General features: G+C 32.1%; 1 protein-coding gene across 1 annotated transcript in view; it reads left to right on the forward strand.

Annotated features, from left to right (window-relative positions):
* LOC143237723 (protein Wnt-7b-like) overlaps nucleotides 1-19,697 on the forward strand; it is a 41,627-nt gene extending 21,930 nt beyond the window's left edge. Inside the window, exons 2-4 of the mRNA XM_076477252.1 lie at nucleotides 6,417-6,643; nucleotides 12,223-12,491; nucleotides 18,759-19,697. Of these exons, the coding sequence (XP_076333367.1) occupies nucleotides 6,417-6,643; nucleotides 12,223-12,491; nucleotides 18,759-19,247 (985 nt within the window). The 3' untranslated portion in view covers nucleotides 19,248-19,697. The remainder of the gene's footprint in view (nucleotides 1-6,416; nucleotides 6,644-12,222; nucleotides 12,492-18,758) is intronic.
* The last annotated feature ends 2,058 nt before the right edge of the window (nucleotides 19,698-21,755 follow it).

The raw sequence follows: 21,755 nt of genomic DNA on the forward strand, positions 1-21,755 counted from the left end.
GATAGTTACTTTTAATATTAAGATAGTTCTTTTAAACATTAATTTGTAAGATAATTTATTTTAACTATTAGGATAGTTATTTTAAGCATTAGGATAGTTACTTTTAATATTAAGATAGTTCTTTTAAACATTAGTTTGTAAGACAGTTATATTAACATCAGATTGTCAGATACTTATTTTAAAAATTAGATTGTAAGATAGTAATTTAAACATTAATTTGAAAGGAAGTTATTTTAAACATTACTTTGTAAGAATCAATTATTCTAAACATTAGTTTGTAAGAAAGCTATTTTAAACATTAGTTTGTAGGATAGTTATTTTAAACAGAAGGAAAGTTATTATAACCATTAGGATAGTTATTTTAAAGCATTAGGACAGTTACTTTTAACATTAAGATAGTTCTTTTAAACATTAGTTTGTAAGACAGTTGTTTTAACATTAGATTGTTAGATAGTTATTTTAAACATTAGAGTGTAAGATAGTTATTTTAAACATAAATTTCTAAGAAACAGTTATTTTAAACAATAGTTTGTAAGAAAGATATTTTAAACATTAATTTGTAAGATAAGTTATTTTAAACAGTAGGATATTTATTTTAAACATTAGGATAGTTATTTTAAACATTAGTTTTAAGATAGTTATTTTGAACATTTGTTTGTAAGATAGTTATTTTAAACATTAGTTTTAAGATAGCGATTTTTTCAAACATTAGTTTGTAAGATAGTTATTTTAAATATTAATTTGAAGGAAAAGTTATTTTAAACATTAGTTTGTAAGATAGTTATTTCCAACATTAACTTGTAAGATAAATATTTTAAACATTAGTTTGTGAGATAGTTATTTCAAACATTAGTCTGTAAGATAGTTATTTTAAACATTAGTTCACAAGATAGGTGTACTAAACATTATGTTGGAAGATAGTTATTTTAAACATTAGTTTATACGATTGTTATTTCAAACGTTAGATTTTACGACAGTTATTTTAAACATTAGATTGTTAGGTAGTTTTTTTAAATATTATATTGTAAGACAGTTGTTTTAAACAATAGTTTATAACACAGTTATTCTAAACATTTGTTTGTAAAAGTTATTTTAAACATTAATTTATGAAATATATATTTAAACATTATGTAGTTATTTATACATTTGTTTCTAAGATAGTTATTTTAAACATTTGTTTGTAAGATAATTATTTTAAATATTTGTTTGGATGATAGTTATTTTAAACAGTTGTTTGTAAGATAGTTATTTTAAACAGTTGTTTGTAAGATAGTTATTTTAAACATTAATTTGTGAGATAGTTAATTTGAACATTAATTTGCAAGATAGCTATATTAAAGATTAGGTTATGAAATAATTATATTAAACATTAGTTTGTGAGATAGTTATTTTAAAGATTTAATTGTAAGAATATTATTTTAATCATTAGTTTGTAAGATAGTTATTTCAAACATTAGTTTGAAAGAAACAATTATTTTAAACATTAGATTGTCAGATAGTTATTTTAAACATTAGTTTGAAGATAGTTATTTTAAACATTAATTTTAAACAGTAGGATAGTTATTTTAAACATTAGGATAGTTACTTTTAACGTCAAGATAGTTCTTTCAAACATTAGTTTGTAAGACAGTTATTTTAACATTAGATTGTTAGATAGCTATTTTAAACATTAGTTTGTAAGATAGTTATTTTGAATATTAGTTTGAAAAAAAGAGTTATTTTACACATTAGATTGTAAGATAGTTATTTTAAACATTAATTTGTTAGAAACAGTTATTTTAAACAATAGTTTGTAAGTTAGTTATTTTAAATATTAATTTGTAAGATAAGTTATTTTAAACATTAATTTTAAAATAGCTATTTTGAACATTTGTTTGTAAGATAGTTATTTTAAACATTAATTTGAAAGAAATAGTTATTTTAAACCATAGTTTGTAAGACAGTTATTTTAAAGAATATGATATTTATCTTAAACAGTAAGATAGTTATTTTAAACATTAGTTTGTAAGAAAATTATTTTGGACCTAAGTTTTTAAGATAGTTATTTTAAATATTAGTTTGTGAGATAATTATTTCAAACATTAATTTTAAAATAGTTATTTCAAACATTGGTTTGCAAGATAGTTATTTTCAACATTAGTTTATAAGATAGTTATATTAAACATTATGTTGGAAGATAGTTATTTTAAACATTATGTTGGAAGATAGTTATTTTAAGCATTAGTTTATACGATTGTTATTTCAAACGTTAGATTTTACGACAGTTATTTTAAACATTAGTTTGTAAAACCATCGTTTTTATTACCATTCTTTAGTAGCTATTTTCATATCCTAAGATTCGAACAACGAAAGATAATTAATTTTCTGATATTAATAAACAGTTGTTACTTATATAGCAAGATAAATCATCTAGTCTTGTAACGTCTCTGTACACCTTCATCAAATTATTATTTTATGAAAATAAAATCTTAGTTTAAGCTTTTGTTCATAGTCTATATGGAAAGTAGGCTTTATTGTTTACCATTACTTCCTGGGATATACGAGTTAAAGTAGGCCAAGAGTTGTGAAGCTGAAACCTGAAGTTTAATAAACATCAATGACTTGGCATAAAGAACTTAGAGTTGTTATGAAATTGGAGAACACAGATAAAGTCTGTGAATCACATTTTAGGATAAATTATCTTCAATCTAATAAAGAGATAGGCTCAACTTTTTTTTTTTTTCTTTTACTATCGAAATAAGATCACCCCAGTTTTTGTCTCCTACGATTTTCATAGAATATGGATTCTTTTCTGGATGTTGATAAATGAAACTTTGTGTAAGTGGCCATAATTTTTCATCATTTATTGTCTGGCGCCGTGAATAGAGTCAACGAATATTGTCTTCAACGATGTAACTCGGCAAGCCACATGATCAATCCATCACACTTATATTTTGGGAGAATACTCAAATCTGAGTCCATTGTTCACGTAGTCTTCTGGAGAGAAACGCGAAAGTAAACATTTCGCCGGCACGTAATACTATGTATAAACCATTGTTCAAGTGTTCGTTCAGCCACACAGAAATACAACAAAAGCAACGAACGATATAGAAGATAATATATCAAGTTGCGATGAGAATGGACGATGTAATATTTTCTGTGGCTACTTGGAGAGAAAATATACTTTACAAAGCAGCTCATTAGAACATATTATTCCGGCCCGGAAGAGACGTTATAGTAGTTATTCACCCCTTCTTCTAATGGGGTAACACCGGTGTACACGTCATTTATAACCCCAAGGTGCACCTGAATTACCTCTTCCACCTGTATTCTACTGGGATAACAGCAGTATACCTTTCACTTTGATAGTTGGACTCGTAGGTTACGGTTGTTCTAAGTAAGAAACTACATAAATGGGCTGATAACCCAGGTTCTACTCTAGAGGGGTCCAAACCCGATATTTAGGGGTACAAGCTCCCAGACCTATCGGTGAACCCACAAATAACAAACCTGTTGAATTTTAAAGAAAATGAAATAAAACTTATATTTATTTGTGTTTAATACCCGTTTATCAATAAATTTATTTAACAAAAAACACAATTTTGTCTTTGTTATCAAGTGAATTAACAGTGAAATGTAAATAACAATATTAGACAAAAAAAAAAAAATATTTTGAAAGCAGCATAATAATGATGAGCTATGTAAACATAAAACTGTTATGTTGAGGAACTATGTAAACATAAAAACTGTTGAGGAACTATGTAAACATAAAAACTGTTGAGGAACTATGTAAACATAAAAACTGTTATGTTGAGGAACTATGTAAACATAAAAACTGTTATGTTGAGGAACTATGTAAACATAAAAACTGTTATGTTGAGGAACTATGTAAACATAAAAACTGTTATGTTGAGGAACTATGTAAACATAAAAACTGTTATGTTGAGGAACTATGTAAACATAAAAACTGTTATGTTGAGGAACTATGTAAACATAAAATAAAAACTGTTATGTTGAGGAACTATGTAAACATAAAACTGTTATGTTGAGGAACTATGTAAACATAAAACTGTTATGTTGAGGAACTATGTAAACATAAAAACTGTTATGTTGAGGAACTATGTAAACATAAAACTGTTATGTTGAGGAACTATGTAAACATAAAAACTGTTATGTTGAGGAACTATGTAAACATAAAAACTGTTATGTTGAGGAACTATGTAAACATAAAAACTGTTATGTTGAGGAACTATGAAAACATAAAAACTGTTATGTTGAGGAACTATGTAAACATAAAAACTGTTATGTTGAGGAACTATGTAAACATAAAACTGTAAACATAAACACTGTTATGTTGAGGAACTATGTAAACATAAAAACTGTTATGTTGAGGAACTATGTAAACATAAAAACTGTTATGTTGAGGAACTATGTAAACATAAAAACAGTTGAGGAGTTATGTAAACATCAAAACAATTATGGTGAGGAGCTATGTAAACATAAAATCAATTATGTTGAGAAGTTAGATAAACATAGAAACAGTTATGTTGAGGAGTTATGTAAACATAAAAAGTTATTTTGAGGAGTTATGTACACATAAAGATAGTTATGTTGAGGAGTTATGTAAACATGAAGACAGTTATGTTGAGGAGTTATGTAAACATAAAAACAGTTTTTTGAGAAGTTATTTATACATAAAAACAGTCATGTTGATGAGCTATGTAAACATAAAATCAGTTATATTGAGGCGTTATGTAAACATAAAAACAGTTATTTTGAGGAGTTATTTATACCTAAAAACAATTGTGTTAAGGACTTATTTATACGTTAAAACATTTATGTTGAGAAGTTATGTAAACATAAAAACAGTTATGGTGAGGAGCTATGTAAACATAAAAACAGTTATGTTGAGGAGTTATGTAAACATAAAAGGTTATGTTGAGGAGTTATTTAAACATAAAAACAGTTATGTTGAAGAGTTATTTAGACATGAAAACAGTTACTTTGAGAATGGTGAAAACGTTGCTAATTAAACCACTTCCTGTAAATAAAACGAATACAGAACGTATTAACAATCAATAATTAACGTTCATTAACCAACGTAAAGAATGGTTAAAACGTTGTTAATTAATCAACCTCCTGCAAACGAAACGAATACAAGACGTATGAACAATCAATAATTATAAATCATTATTAATTAATTTATATGATAAATATGTTAGATGTCATGATAATAATTTAATGTTTTATTTAGAAAACGTGGAAGGAAATGACAAAAATTGACCATAATTGAATATTTTCTAATATAGTGTTGATGCTTTTAGTTTAATTTAGATTGTTTCATTTACAATAAAAATAACTACCTTAAAAGTCCGATATTACGGATATCCTTACTTAAGTGAACAGTATATAACTAAATTTAAAGTCGAAATTGTAACTATAGGTTGTGGAGGCAGAAATCCCTGGTGTTTGAAGGCTTGAACTGAAAGTGTAAATACAATAGGGGTGGTAGAACCTCCGAGTGTTTATTGAACCTCGGAACTGAGGTAGGGAACTGAAATGTATTGTTCGAATGTCTGTGTTGTTTAAATACCACATATATATATAACGAGACAGATTATAACCAATGACATGAACATTGTTCTGACATCGTGAATGTAACTAGTGATAGATGTGATGAATCAAATAATTTAAACGTTAGGCGTTTTGAATAACAAAACATTCCCTCGTACGTAGCCTCCAAATAAAATGCGTTAATTAAACGTCAAAACTATAACAAGCATTACATTAATCTATTTGATCCAACGTCAGTCTCACACACCCACCTGCAGGCACATAAACTGTGACAGGTAGACAGATAGATATAAAAATATTAATTATTAATATTGTTAATTATTCTAGGTTTGAATCAGCTATGAAACATCCCAAGGCACAGGACAGAAAATCAGATTATTTCGTTTTATTTTTATAACAATGTTTATAAACTATTTTGTTAGTATTATTTGATTATTACAGTTCCATAAGAAAACTTTTAATTTTTAAATATAATTTGTTCATTTACCGTTTTTCTTTCTAAAAACTGATTATTATTTTCTTTTCAAAAACCTCAGTGGATTTTCTGCTATTTTTTTCCGTCTTAAGCTCATCTGTCAATAATTTGAATGGAACAAACGATTTGTTTTGTTACTAGAAATGTACCATTTTTTCGTATTTTCTCGACGTGTAACAGTTTTGTTTCGCTATTGCTAGAAATGTACCGTTGTTTTGTGTTGTTACAGTTCTGTAATTATATCATACTGTGTGTATGAAGGACATTTGTTTGTGTGAACAGTAATGTTCAACGAATATTAGATCATACGACTATTCTTTTAACAACCTGTACCTCAGCGCCCTCTCTATTTTAGTTTCTCACAACCGACTCTATTTATCCATTGCAGGGCTGTTCCGATAGTCAGAGCTTTCAGTGCACGGCTGTTATGCGACAAAATTCCGGGTCTGACACATGGCCAAAGACAAATCTGTTACCGAAAGCCAGATCTTTTAATCGCTATTGGTGACGGGGTCAGATTGAGCCTCGGAGAGTGTCAACGTCAGTTTGAGGGCCATAGGTGGAACTGTACAAGTATAGGTAGCGACAACGTGTTTGGTCACGTGATTGTCATTGGTGAGCGCAAAGATATTTTTGAACTGTTATTATGTTCCGAAATAATTAATAAATAAAGAGATTAACTGGTATCAGATGACAGAAGCTTTGAAAGTGTAGTCAAATTGTCAAGGTCATATTTTGTTCACCTAACTTTTAATTTGTGTAAAACCAGAGAGGACTGGACTCTAGACATATATGTAATTGATTGGAAAACCACACAACTCCCACGACCGGTATATTTTGAAACCACAGAGTAGGAATAAAGCATCTTCAACAGAAATACTTCCACGTAAGTCATTCTCTGTGCACATCAGTACTAACTTACCTCAACAGGCAAGCTTTAACGTAAGTCCCTCCCTCTCTGTGTACATCAATACTAATAGCGGGATATCTTAAACAGAAATACTTTCACGTAAGTCCCTCTCTGTACACATCATTACTAACAGAATGACAGAATTTAAACGTTCATTTTATGGCAATCGCAAAATCTATTTCTGTGTTCGACTGACACAGAAGTAATCTATATTTCTATGTACTTTCCCAAGGGGTCCTACCAATGGGCCTATATAAAACAGATGGAAGAGAAAAGTAACAAACATACGTCAGTAAGGTGTCTACCTTATGGTTACTGATGAAATATTTTATCACTATTGGATTTTTTATTACCTATCACACAAATAACACTGAACTGCTAGAAACGTTTTCTACTAACGTTAACCTCTCCTGTAAAATATATATATGCTACTTAAAATCAAAACCAAAAATATTCAGGTCGTAGATACATATATCTGATAACACCGTTCCTACTTGTAATGAGTTCTATATACACGTTACAGATTTTAGTTCTCTGAAGATAAAACTGAAAAGAGAATCTGTGAAGTAGGGGCCTAATACCTTCTTTAATTGGCTGTAACCTATCACGTGAACTGTAATTTCACCTACTAGATGCTCATCATCACAGCTTGATTCAGCAATAAAAAAAAGCAGTTAGGCTTACCATAATTGCAAAGTTTGTATAAAATTTGTTTTCTTTTATAGTACTTTTCAATTCACCATACACGTGTATGGATAATGTTGTAGCACAGATAGTGTATGATGTATTCTGAATATATGTGGTTCAAGTTAAGTACAAAACCACACAACGGGCTATCTGTTCTCTGTCCACTATGGGAATCGAAACTCAGATTCTAAAGTTCACAGACATACTGTAGTGCTACTGTATAATACCACGAGTCATCTTACGTAAGGTATAATAACAGACATTTTCAATTTTACGTTTAGTGAAAAGAAATCTGTAATACACACATGTGAGCATTACAAAGTTGGACCCTCCACAATATCGAATATTAAATTTAACAAAATAGAATAACAATATTCGCACATCTAAATTAGCGTAGCTTACTGTATGGTAAGTTAAAAAGGATTAAACCGTATCCGAAACTGTGCAATACAAGTATATGTTAATGTGGAGGAAACTACATGATAAGTGTCCTAGTTCTTTAGTTTGTTTCTGTTCCACTTGTGGTTATCTGTTAAAAGTCCTTAGTTGGTTAGGTTGTTTCTGTTCTACTTGTGGTTATCTGTTAAGTATTCTAGTTCTTTAGTTTGTTTCTGTTCTACTTGTGGTTATCTGTTAAGTGTTCTTAATTGGTTAGGTTGTTTCTGTTTTAATTGTGGTTATCTGTTAAGTATTCTTAGTTGGTTAGGTTGTTTCTGTTTTACTTGTGGTTATCTGTTAAGTGTTCTTAGTTGGTTAGGTTGTTTCTGTTTTACTTGTGGTTATCTGTTAAGTGTCCTTAGTTGGTTAGGTTGTTTCTGTTTTACTTGTGGTTATCTGTTAAGTGTTCTTAGTTGGTTAGGTTGTTTCTGTTTTACTTGTGGTTATCTGTTAAGTGTCTTTACTTGGTTAGGTTGTTTCTGTTCTACTTGTGGATATCTGTTAAGTGTTCTTAGTTGGTTAGTTTGTTTCTGTTCTACTTGTGGTTATCTGTTAAGTATCCTAGTTCTTTAGTTTGTTTCTGTTCTACTTGTGGTTATCTGTTAAAAGTCCTTAGTTTGTTAGGTTGTTTCTGTTCTACTTGTGGTTATCTGTTAAGTATCCTAGTTCTTTAGTTTGTTTCTGTTCTACTTGTGGTTATCTGTTAAGTATCCTAGTTCTTTAGTTTGTTTCTGTTCTACTTGTGGTTATCTGTTAAGTATCCTAGTTCTTTAGTTTGTTTCTGTTCCACTTGTGGTTATCTGTTAAGTGTTCTTAATTGGTTAGGTTGTTTCTGTTTTACTTGGGGTTATCTGTTAAATATTCTTAGATGGTTAGGTTGTTTCTGTTTTACTTGTGGTTATCTGTTAAAAGTCCTTAGTTGGTTAGGTTGTTTCTGTTCTACTTGTGGTTATCTGTTAAGTGTCTTTACTTGGTTAGGTTGTTTCTCTTTTACTTGTGGTTATCTGTTAAGTGTCCTTAGTTGGTTAGGTTGTTTCTGTTTTACTTGTGGTTATCTGTTAAGTGTCCTTAGTTGGTTAGGTTGTTTCTGTTTTACTTGTGGTTATCTGTTAAGTATTCTTAGTTGGTTAGGTTGTTTCTGTTTTACTTGTGGTTATCTGTTAAGTGTCCTTACTTGGTTAGGTTGTTTCTGTTTTACTTGTGGTTATCTGTTAAGTGTTCTTAGTTGGTTAGGTTGTTTCTGCTTTACTTGTGGTTATCTGTTAAGTGTTCTTAGTTGGTTAGGTTGTTTCTGTTTTACTTGTGGTTATCTGTTAAGTGTTCTTAGTTGGTTAGGTTGTTTCTGTTTTACTTGTGGTTATCTGTTAAGTATTCTTAGTTGGTTAGATTGTTTCTGCTTTACTTGTGGTTATCTGTTAAGTGTTCTTAGTTGATTAGATTGTTTCTGTTTTACTTGTGGTTATCTGTTAAGTGTCTATACTTGGTTAGGTTGTTTCTGTTTTACTTGTGGTTATCTGTTAAGTGTCTATACTTGGTTAGGTTGTTTTCGTTCTACTTGTGGTTATCTGTTAAGTGTTCTCAGTTGATTAAGTTGTTTCTCTTCTACTTGTGGTTATCTGTTAAGTGTCCTTAGGTCGTCTGGTTGTTTCCATTCTACTTGTGGTTATCTGTTAAGTGTCCTTAGGTCGTTGGTTGTTTCCATTCTACTTGTGGTTATCTGTTAAGTGTCTTTACTTGGTTGGGTTGTTTTTCTTCTACTTGTAGTTATATATTCAGTTTCTCACTCGGCTTTTATATTCGGGTTTTACTACTTTGTAATTGTTTAACCAGTATCCATATTTGAGTAAGTAATTTCTGTTCTTTTGAGCGTTTCTTTAATCAGTGTATTTGATCGTGTTGACTGTTAACAGTTCGTTTATTTCCGAGTTTTAATGGTGTTCTGAAATTGTATCTATCAGGTACTCACTCCTTCATTACCTCTACTGCCTTTCTTAAAGTATTTATTTCTAGCCCTGTGTTCTTGTTGCTGGTTGTTGGTGTTATCTTCACACAGAAGTTCCTTCTTCAACATTAGGAATTCCTTTCCGAGCCAATCCTGTTTATCTTTCAGTCTGCATCATGATGACAGATTCTGTTCCATCATTCTTCAAGTATAGCTTTCATCAGTAATTAAAACACGCCCTCTATTTTGAACTGCCCACTTCGTAATAGGACTAGCTGTCGTAACTACATTCCAAGATTGGTTTTAAAACAGCGCCCTCTTTACTTTGGTAATTAGTTGGGATAACTGTGCCGATAGGGGGTCTGTGGGGTGGGAACTTGACACTAGGCTAGGATGATGGCGGAAACCTTCTTTATGGCGCTGCGAAATTTCATCATCCCTTATCATCACACTAATTTTTCAGAATGTTTAACTAATTTGCATAAGTTTAGTATTTCAGAACAGTGTTTTAATCAGGTATTCATTAAGTCATCTTGTTTACATTAAACCTGTCATAAACATCCGGCTCAGTGAAAAACATTTAGTAGAACGTCCTTCTGTACGATAAAAGTTCACGTTTCAAATTTCATGCATTTGAAACGATCTTAAATGTTCTCAGACCTCTAGATCGCAAGTAGAGACGACGTCGATTAAGCTTAATCAATTCACTATTCCAAGACAAAAGTAGTTTTTAGGTTCTGTAACTAAGTGAATTAACCCTAACTATTTATATCGCGGTCTTTCGTATATTAAAGGTACTTAAATGTCTGTTCTTACGACTTTTGATCAGGTTGAAACTAGTTAAAAAAACATTCAGTGAAACTAGTTCGTTCACACAGAACATAAGTTTGACATCAAAAAGATGTAGCTAGTATATAACGTTTTGCAGAATTACTTATTAAGTTATGTTTGTCAAACTATGACAACCTACAACCGAAAAATTAAACACCGAAACTCGATATGAGAAAGAGGTGGGGTCATAATGTGGTCCAGGGGAATCACCTGGACAGCCTTGGGTTTTCTAAAGATTAAAATGAAAACAAAAATATCTTTATTTTTGGTATATTTGCTCTCATTAGTTCGTATATCATGTTATGTAGCTGCAACAAAAACTAAAAGGTTCTATGGCGAATATTTTGTTTTTTCAAACATTAATAGAAATAACTGTTTTATTACAGGATTGTTTTCAAAGTTCTTAAATCTTAGAATGAGTTTATATGAATGTTATTATGGGCTAGACGAAAATGATATTAGTAAACAAACTTTGTTTCACAGTTCCTTCAAACTGGCACATGACAAAACAAGAAACAAAATGGCGGAGAGATTATCTAGAAAGTAACGATAGGTCATAACAGAAAGAAAATTCAACTTTTAATGTTTCATAATAGTATACCAATAACCCTGTATTCTTCATATCTGTTACAAACGACGCGGTTTGCTCAATCCAGAGTTCATCAAGCTGTTTGTGACACAACAAAACACAATTTACATAAGCCATTTGATACAATAACAGTTGTACATAAATCCCTGAGATACAAGATTTAGAATTTAATATTTAAAAAGTATTAAGACATAGTTGCTGGTCAGTCTTGTATCAATGAACACCAGAATCGTCACTACATAGAACGACATGACTTCTGGTCAGTCTTGTATCAGTCAACACCAGGACTGCCACTACTTAGAAGGACTATTTACACATATTATCTGAATTTGGAATAAACGATTGCAGCCTGAATGACACCTTATTTGTTGGATAAGTAGCCAGGTTGACTCTCATTTATTACAGAGTACGAAACTTGTTTAACAGTATCATGAATCGAACCTTCGATCCGTAGCTCCACATACTGATCACTAGGTTACGCTCGACCCATTATCATCAACAAAATAAAAGTATATTCATAGATGACTAGTAAACTGAATATCGCAAACGACTTTACTAGAAATATCGCTAGGTGTCTCTAAATCTGAGTAATAATACTGTTTCTTTCTTACAATTTAGATTTTTAGAAAACAGAAATACTAATAAATTAATCTTAAATTATTTCTTTAATATCGCCGATAAAATAAATGTGTAATATTGTAGTGTCTGCTAAAGGACTTTTTAACCAGTGGAATTGACCTCATACATGTTTGATAAAAATGGTATTTATCATGTTTTAATTTCTGCATTTTTGCCAGGTAGTAGAGAGGCGGCTTACATTTATGCCATTTGTTCGGCCGGTGTGACGTATGCCGTAACACATGCATGCAGCCGAGGCATGATTGGGTTGTGTGGGTGCGATGTCACACAAGAAAACCTCGATCCCAGAGTGGATTGGAAGTGGGGCGGTTGTTCTGCTGACATCAGATACGGAATGCGGGTAGCACGGAAGTTCATGGATTCTCGAGAATTTGAAAAAGATGTTCGTTCTTTGATGAACCTACATAATAACAGAGCTGGTCGAAAGGTAAGCATACAGACGTTGTTTCACAGTATTCACAACTGGTTGAATGTTAGACATAAAGACACTAGTTCACTCTATTCACAAATGGTTGAATGTTCAACATATACACTGGTTTACTCTATGCACGATTGATTGAATGTTACACATAAAGATACTGGTTCATTTTATTCCCAACTGGTTGAATGTTAAATATAAAGATACTGGTTCACTCTATTCACAACTGGCTGAATAATAAACATACAGACACTGGTTCACATTATTCACAACTGATCAAAATACAAACGTTTGTTTAATATTTTTACTTATTACAGTAAAATCTTCTATTTGAATTATTGGTCAGTTTCATATATATCTATTAATCTAGACATAGTTGCTCTAACATAACTCAAATTTTTACTACATTAAATTAGAAGTGTTTGAATTTTTTTTTTTTATTTCCCATGAAAGTCATATTTCAAAAATCATGACTATTTCACACGTAATACTTATTCAAAACCATGTATTTTAAAACATCAAATTATAACTTACAGATCTTCTCACTGGACGTCAGCAGGATTATAGTAATGAGTTCTATCTCAGAATCTGCTTTTGATATTACGATGATGAAGAAGTGGTGTTGAAGTAGATATTCATATAAATTTTAAAATCGAAGTAGATGTTACACGTTCTTCAGTTAATTACAGTTTATGTACGTCATAGGTGGATGTAAATCACTTGTTTATAGTTGTTTTACATTTTACTACACAATATAAGGTAAACATACTGTCAATTCAGTTTAAAACAAAGCATCTACTGTATCGAACTGGAGGGAGTTTGTGGGTGTGAACAAACAGCCGTAGCCTTCTGAAGTTTATTTAATTGTTTCATTATAAATAGAAATGTAAAGAATGTATCCTGAACATAATATGAGTGTTCTTTTATAGGCCTAATAGTTAGTTCGCTTGCCTGTAAATCACCGAATATTGTTCTGTAGCCCTAACAGTTAGTCCTTCATTCTTTAAATCACCGATTATTATGCTATACGCCTAACAGTCAGTACTTCTTCAATTACTAATTATTATCTTTTAAGCCTAACAATTAGTCCGTCTGTATCTAAGTCACTGGTTATTATTTAATAGGCCTAACCGTTTGTCACTTTACACTTTGATCTTAGCCAAAAGGCCGAGAAGCGATAACCGTTTGTCAATCTGTCTTTAAATCATCGATTATATTTTATAGCTCTAACAGTTAGTCCTTCTTTCTTTAAATCACCAGTTATTATTCTATAGGCCAAACAATTAGTCCTTCTGCATCTAAATCACTGGTTATTATTTTACAGGCCTAACCATTTGTCAATTTGTCTTTAAATCATCGATTATTGTTATCTTATAGGGCTAATACTTAGTCTTCCTAATTCACGTCAGTGAATTACAGTAATCTTTTTGGCTACATGATGGGTATAATATCCTATTTTGTAAAAGAAAAAATGAATGATTAAAGATATTTTAAGAGAATAAGTAAGTGATAAGCGTGTAAACTAATAATAAACTGTACAAATAGTCCTTTAGTGAATGACGCTAGTTTGTGAATAGCCAATCCATGTGTTAAGTTATTACTTAGTCTACTAAAGTATGGCTCTAAATCGCTTCAGAAAACAATAACAATTGGTTACGTAACTAGGAAACGTACAATGAATATTCTAGTATCAGTCAAAACTCCTCTAAGAAAAAAAACTGCCTCCTGACGACAATTTTTAGCACTGCTTTATATTAATTTATTCATTGATTTACCGTGAAAATTACAAAAATATAAGCCTAATTAAGTCATCCATTTTGTGGACTTTATTACTATACACGTATGTTTATCGTTGTAGCGTGTTCTATTAGTGGGCCGGTTTTGATCAGTGATTTGTCGAAAATAATGTCCATTATACGTAACGATTACTTTTATTATAACATCTACTGTCGCTATAACAGCAATTGTAGACTTAGGTTCACAAATAACGTTTCAACAGAAATACCTCGCTAATTGTACTATACTTAGCATAAAAATAAACTTGCTTGTAAAAGTCGACCGCTAACTGATCAAATAACCAAATGCACACGATAAATTCTCACTGATTAACTTTCTTGACACTCAGCTAACTTTTTACAAAATATTTCACTAAATTATCTTTATCTTCATTAACTGATTGCTTTCAGTATTTCAGCGTTAAAGCTGATGACGCTAAAAACCGAAGTTCAGTACCCGTGGTGGGCACAGTACAAATAGCTCATTGGATAGTTTTGCATTTAGCAACAAACAACCACTAACCGATTAACTAGATATAATAAAAATAACGTTCTCTCAACTTTAGGTATCAGGTGAAGATTCTCGACTATTGTATTATCATAGTTTGCTGCTCCCCTAGCAAACAACTGACTTAATACTAACTGAAGTATTCATAACACATATGTACCAAAACATCAATTTAAAATTCAATTCAGCAGAAATGAGACACAACAAATACACTGCTGGCCAATGAGCATAAAGAAAAAATATGCATTTTGCGTTGCTAGACTCAACCACTTATTTGAGTAGAGCTTCGAAAGATGAAAATAAGAAAAGGAAAAATATAAATAAAAAACTTTTTAGCATTTAATAGGGAAAATGTGAACACTATGAAATTAGCCTGAATACTAGCTGGTCAAAAGTTTAAGACCATACCAAAAAGTAGTCCTAAACAGGGTAGGAAATGCCCAACAAGAGGTTTCAGTAGTGGGTTGCACAGCCGTCATTGCGAATAACTTCAAGCATTCGCTTTGGCATGATCGATACAAGCGTTTGCAGAAGGCTGGCTGGAATGTTATTCCAAGTGGTGAATATGTCTTCACGGAGATCATGCACTGTTTGGAATTGACGTCAATTTCTTTCGACTTCCCTTGCCATCCACCCCCAAACATTTTCAGTGGGGTTCAATTAAGGCGAACATGCTGGATGGTCCAAGAGAATCATGTTATTCGCCATGAAAAAGTCCTTTATCCTGCGGGCATTGTGGATTGCAGCGTTGTCCTGCTGAAAGGTCCAGTCATTTCCACACAAGCGAAGGCCATCAGTCAATAAGGATGCTCTCTCCAACATGTCAATGTAGCCAGCAGCTGTTTGACACTCCTGTATAACCTGAAGCTCTATTGTTCCATGAAAGGAGAAAGCATCCCAGATCATGATGGAACCTCCTCCACTGTGTCGGGTAGAAAATGTCTCCGGTGGGATATCCTTATCGTGCCAGTAACTTTGGAAGCCATCTGGACCATCCAGGTTAAATTTTTTATCATCAGAGCACAAAACCTTCCACTTTTCTACATCCAATATTTGGTGCTTTTCAGTAAAGTTTAACCAAGCTGTTTCCTGGTGTGGAAGGAAGCTTTTCTTTTAAAGCTCTCGTAGATGCTGTTTTATTGTTCTTGAGCAGCATTCTGCGTCCGTAAGGGCCTTATTCTGGTTCGACGATCGGCTGGTGTCTTGCCAGATAACCCGTCTAATCCTCCTCCTCAACGCCGGCAAAATTTTATTAGGCCTACCACTCGATATTCTCGTTCCGTATCCCTCAAGGTCTTTTAAGAAATTTGCAACAGCAGTTTTACTACGCCCAATCTCATCAGCGATGGCACGTTGAGAAAGACCATGCTTTCGCAGCTCGCTAATTCTGCCACGTTCAAACTCTGTCAACGTTTCAGCCTCTGCTGTGTTTTTACCCAATGTAACACAGGAGATGTCAGTGGGAGATGTTGACAACGCTAATGCTTGAACACAAATGACGAAATTTCGTAACGTGTTTACCAATTAACGGTTTGTGTCAGTATGGTCTTACACTTTTGACCAGCTAGTATTTAGGCTAATTTCAGTGTTCACATTTTCCCTATTAAATGCTATAACAGTTTTTTATTTTTATTTTCCCTTTTTTTTATTGTTATCTTTCGAAGCTCTATTCAAATAAGTGTGGTTGAATCTTACAACACAAAATGCATATTTTTTCTTTATGTTCATTCGTCTTAAAATTTTGGCCAGCAGTGTACACTAGACGTTACAACTAGTTCAGGGATTTGACGGGTTGTAAATACAGCCCTACGAAATATATATGTAAAAACGGCGGGTTTGGATCACGAATTTTTTTTATGTGTAGGAGCGAACAACATTTCTACCTTCTTCGATCATCGTCAGGTTCACAAAGAAAGAAAGAGGTAACTGACCGATAGCTGACCACATGTCTCAACCCAAACCAGCCGTTTTTACATATATATTTTTCTCTACAAGTGGGTTTAATCGTCATCACTTAGAGCTCTGCAAAACTTTAAACGTGTTTGATGCAGTCTTTAAAATTATCTATCCTCATTACTTTCCAGCAAAGTTATTGGATTGTAAGTTTATCTTTAAAGTGTAAATACTTAGAAAATCATTTGTAAATATCCTCGATGTTTTCTAACACTAATGTGCAAAATAGAAAAAAAAAAGAAAATTTAATGACGAGATTTACAAATCTCCTTACATGGAGTTGAGTGCCAAACATGAATCCTAAGGTAATGTTGACGGCAGCTAAAGTGCTGCAATTTACTTGTTCACCTGGTGGTCGGCAAGGCCATCAGAGTCAACACGAAAAACCTTAATTACTCTTTCAATAGAGGAATAATTGGATAATTGGAGCTCGGTAATTTGAAAAGTGATGGCGATTAAAGCTAATTTGTATGGAACCTCAAGAATTAAAAATACCAGTAATAACTTGTCATGCAGAACAGGCTCTTCTGTTTCGGAACGTTCCCAAATAAAGCATTGAGGCATCATCATATGCACGGATCTGTTCACAGCTGAAGATACTAGTTTTAAACACATAGTAGATATTACAATAAAAAGGTGTCCAGTTTATACATTATCTAAGCATTCATATTGTTATGAAGTAATTCTGTTATATTTGTTGATGAACATAATTCAACTTCCAGTCCAAAATTATAATAAATTACTTCATTTCTTTCTTATTTCTACATATTTTAACACTTGTACACTGCCGTGATTTCGGTTATTTATGCCTACGTTAGAAATGACGTCAACAAATAACGTAAATCAAATCAACTTACCTGTATAAAATAACTGCTAGAGCTAACACACTGATTGGTTCAACTATTTTGAAATAAAATTCCTTCACACTTCACAACATTCTTGAATTCATAATCTAGAACATTTTATGTTCTAGAAATATGTTTTATAAATTCGTAATAACTGCGTAGAATTTATAAAATATTTTAAACCTACCTGTTTGAACTTTTTATCTTAAAATCAACATTCAGGCCCGCAGCTTACTTTAGTGAACAACTTATTACATCAAACTTTTAGCTAACAAAATATCCGGCATTTTTGGACACTACAAACATCATTGAAACAAAATATATAAAACAGTAATCGCGTTGTTGAAAGTCATAACTTAAAATACTTATGAGGTGAAAACAGCAAATATGTCTATTGTCAAAATATATATACTAATATTATTTAAATATCACTAATTAGTACGATTACTGTGAAGTACTGCAATTATATGATGTATTTTATTTTACGTTTCTTCGTCAAAATTTAATGAAACATGAGTCATATATAAATACTACTATAAAAGTGACTGTTTATCTTTACTGTTATGAATTGCTTTTATTTTTATTGTTATGAGTGACTGTTCATCTTTACTGTTAGAAGTGACCGTTTATATTGGTTATTCTGAGCAACTGTTTAGTTTTATTGTACTTAGCGACTGTTTTTTTTTATTGTACTAAGCGACTTTTTACTTTTATTGTACTATGCAACTGTTTATTTTTTATTGTACTAAGTGGCTGCTTAATTTTATTATTGACAAAAGAAACAATATAGAATTGTATTATTCACTTTGTTATTGTTTTTCTTGGAACAAAGTTGCATGATGGGTTATACACGCTGCGCCCTCCACTGAGAAATAGATCCCCAGATTTTTTAGTTATAAGTTCATAAACTCACCTTTCGCTCATTGGAGACATACATTCGTATTATTTCAAAATACGTATCAAATAACTAGTTCAGTTTTATAATTATTTATTATTAAAAACCGTTAACAGCTTTACTGTAAGAGTTCCTTTTGATTCTCTCCAACCTATGAAACAAGTTTTGAAATGTTTGTTTTTGAGTTCAATCTCAGTAGATAACATTGGTGCTTTGAATAGCGTTTCAGACGGTGTTAACTGACTCAATGTTCGTTTCATGTTCTGTGTTAATGTTTTATTGTTACATTTCTCGTCTAAGGCTGTCAAACAGAATATGCTGACCGAGTGTAAGTGTCATGGCGCTTCAGGCTCTTGCACCATCCGTACTTGTTGGAAGACTCTACCACCATTCACCCGTGTTGGAGACTTTTTGATGAAGAAATATCGTAGAGCGAAAAGAGCATTTCCAATCTGGAGCAACAAAAAGGGGTTGTCAAGTCCTTCCCAACTCCGTGTTCGCCGATCCAAGCTACCGAATTCGAAACCAATATCTAAAAATCTTGTTTATTTAGAACGGTCACCAAACTACTGCGACCGAGACTTGTCTCTTGGATCCCCTGGCACCTGGGGACGGCGCTGCAATCGGACTTCCTACGGGATCGATAGCTGCGCCCTAATGTGTTGTGGTCGAGGCTATAACACTCATCAGCTCATACGAAGCTGGCAGTGCAACTGTAAATTCCAGTGGTGTTGTGACGTGAAATGCAATATATGCAAAGAAAAATTAGAGGCTTACACGTGCAAGTAGTTTTATGTAAATACTGGAATGTGTTTTAAAGTATGGCGAAAGGTGAAGATTTGACGGCACATGTAGACTTATACAGATAACTATTTAAAGAAACTTCGAAACTGTGAAATATTTCATTTAAAAACCTTCATTTGGTTACAGTTGATTAAATCCAACTACTAAAAAAATACTCATGAGAAATTTACCAACTTAAATCGAGCAGAAATCATGCAATTAATTGTTCGGTCAGTTACCTCTTTCTTTCTTTGTGAACCTGACGATGACAGAAGAAGGTCGAAACGTTGTTCGCTCCTCTACATAAAAAAAAAAAATTCTCTATCCATACCAGCCTCTGACTTGCTCATCCGTTTTTAATTATCTAGAAACAATAAGCTGATGATGTGTTAGTAATGCCATTACAAAGTCAAAATCAGAAGATGAAATATATTCCCTTCTAATAACATTAACAGATTACACGGTTAAATCGTAGTTTAATAAAATATACCATCAATTTTTATTTTTAAGTTTTTATGTCTGTTGTGTGGCTTTTATTGTTGTTTTACAGAAAATACTGAGTTTAGTGAACTTTAGGCATTATTATATTATAACAAAACACAGAACATCCCTTTCAATGAAACAAATGTTTGACTTTTATTAATACAAATTAATTGTTTCTTCCTTTGAAATCTAATAATTAATAATTCTGTTATCCTCGATGCATCCATTACAGTTGATTTACAGTAATATTATTTGTTTTGGCGTATCGACCGATTTGTGAATAAAGAGATTTGTTTTCACCGACTTGTCAATCACGGTACGAGAAGAACTGACAGGAAACAAGTTAGCTGAGTTTCTCAAACAAATTCAACATTTAACAATATACCTTAAATAGCTAGTCAGAAATCCATACTACGACGGATTATACCAGTAATGGTCAGAGTTCCATACTAAAGATGGATTATATCAGTAATGGTCAGAGTTCCATACTAAAGATGGATTATACTAGTAATGGCCAGACTTCCATACTAAAGATGGATTATATCAGTAATGGTCAGACTTCCATACTAAAGATGGATTATACCAGTAATGGTCAGACTTCCATGCAAAGTATGGTATAACTCTAATACTGTAGGTGATGGTATATCTAGTACTGTAGGGGTGCTATATCTCTGGTACTGTAAGTGATGTTATTACTCTAGTACTATGGATGATGCTATATTACTGGTTACCTGGTTAGATGATAGTCTCGCGTGATGGTCAGAGTTCCATACTAAAGATGGATTATATCAGTAATGGTCAGAGTTCCATACTAAAGATCTAAAAAACGTATGTAAGTTTTGAAGTTTATTATCACTAGGCCTTAACTCTTAGCGTTTGTTAGTTATAAAATTTATTGTCGTTAAGTCCAGGGTGTTAGTGTGCGTAAATTATGAAATTGATTACTATTCAGGCCTATGCTGTTAATTACCACGCGTTGTAAGAAATGTTTATATGTTTCTAACAAATCGAGGTTATACAACAAATATATAAAAAAAAATTAGTGTTTGTGTGTTGAAATTCACGCAAAGCTACTTAAGGGCTATTTGCAATAGCCGTCCCTAATTGTAAATAATAGACATGCAGAGAGGGCAACAAGTCAACCCCATTCACCGCCAATTGTCAATGATATACATTTTTATGTGCATAACGCATTGACTTAGAAAAAAGTTAAAAACCAACAGTAAACGCTAACGGTGACTCAAACCAACTAACACCGACTGCAAACAATATCAAACCCTCCTATAGTAACTGAAGCCAATTACAATCCCTCTAACATTGCCTGAAACCAATATCAAAATCAATTATAGTGACTAAAGCTAATTACAAACCCAGTAACATGGACTGAAAGCAATATCAAATCATATAATAGCGATTGAAACCAATATCAAACCCATTAGCATTGACTGAAACCAATATCAAACCCATTAGCATTGACTGAAACCAATATCAAACCCATTAGCATTGACTGAAACCAATGAGAAACCTACTAACCACTAACGAAATGTATAACAATAGGTACCCATGAATGTAGGTGAGAAAATACGACATTAGACTAGTTTGACAGTAGTTTACCGAAAACAATAAAATCTTCTATCTGTGAGAGGTAGTAAAAACCAAAATTCATAGTAATAATAATAACACATACGAGTAACCTTGTTTAACTGTAAAGATATGACTGTTGTTTAACCACAGATATCTAAACAAAATACAAATTAAATATTAGGAAACATATCATGACGATGGTATATGATAACAACCTGGTAAAGGTACAGCTCATATACCGTCGTTATGATAACAACCAGGTCAAGGTTCAGCTCATATACCGTCGTTATGATAACAACCAGGTCAAGGTTTAGCTCATATACCGTCGTTATGATAACAACCTGGTCAAGGTTCAGCTCATATACCGTCGTTATGATAACAACCTGGTCAAGGTTCAGCTCATATACCGTCGTTACGATAACAACCTGGTCAAGGTTCAGCTCATAT

This window comes from Tachypleus tridentatus, chromosome 13 (genome assembly GCF_004210375.1).
Source record: "Tachypleus tridentatus isolate NWPU-2018 chromosome 13, ASM421037v1, whole genome shotgun sequence".
NCBI classification, from domain to species: domain Eukaryota; kingdom Metazoa; phylum Arthropoda; class Merostomata; order Xiphosura; family Limulidae; genus Tachypleus; species Tachypleus tridentatus.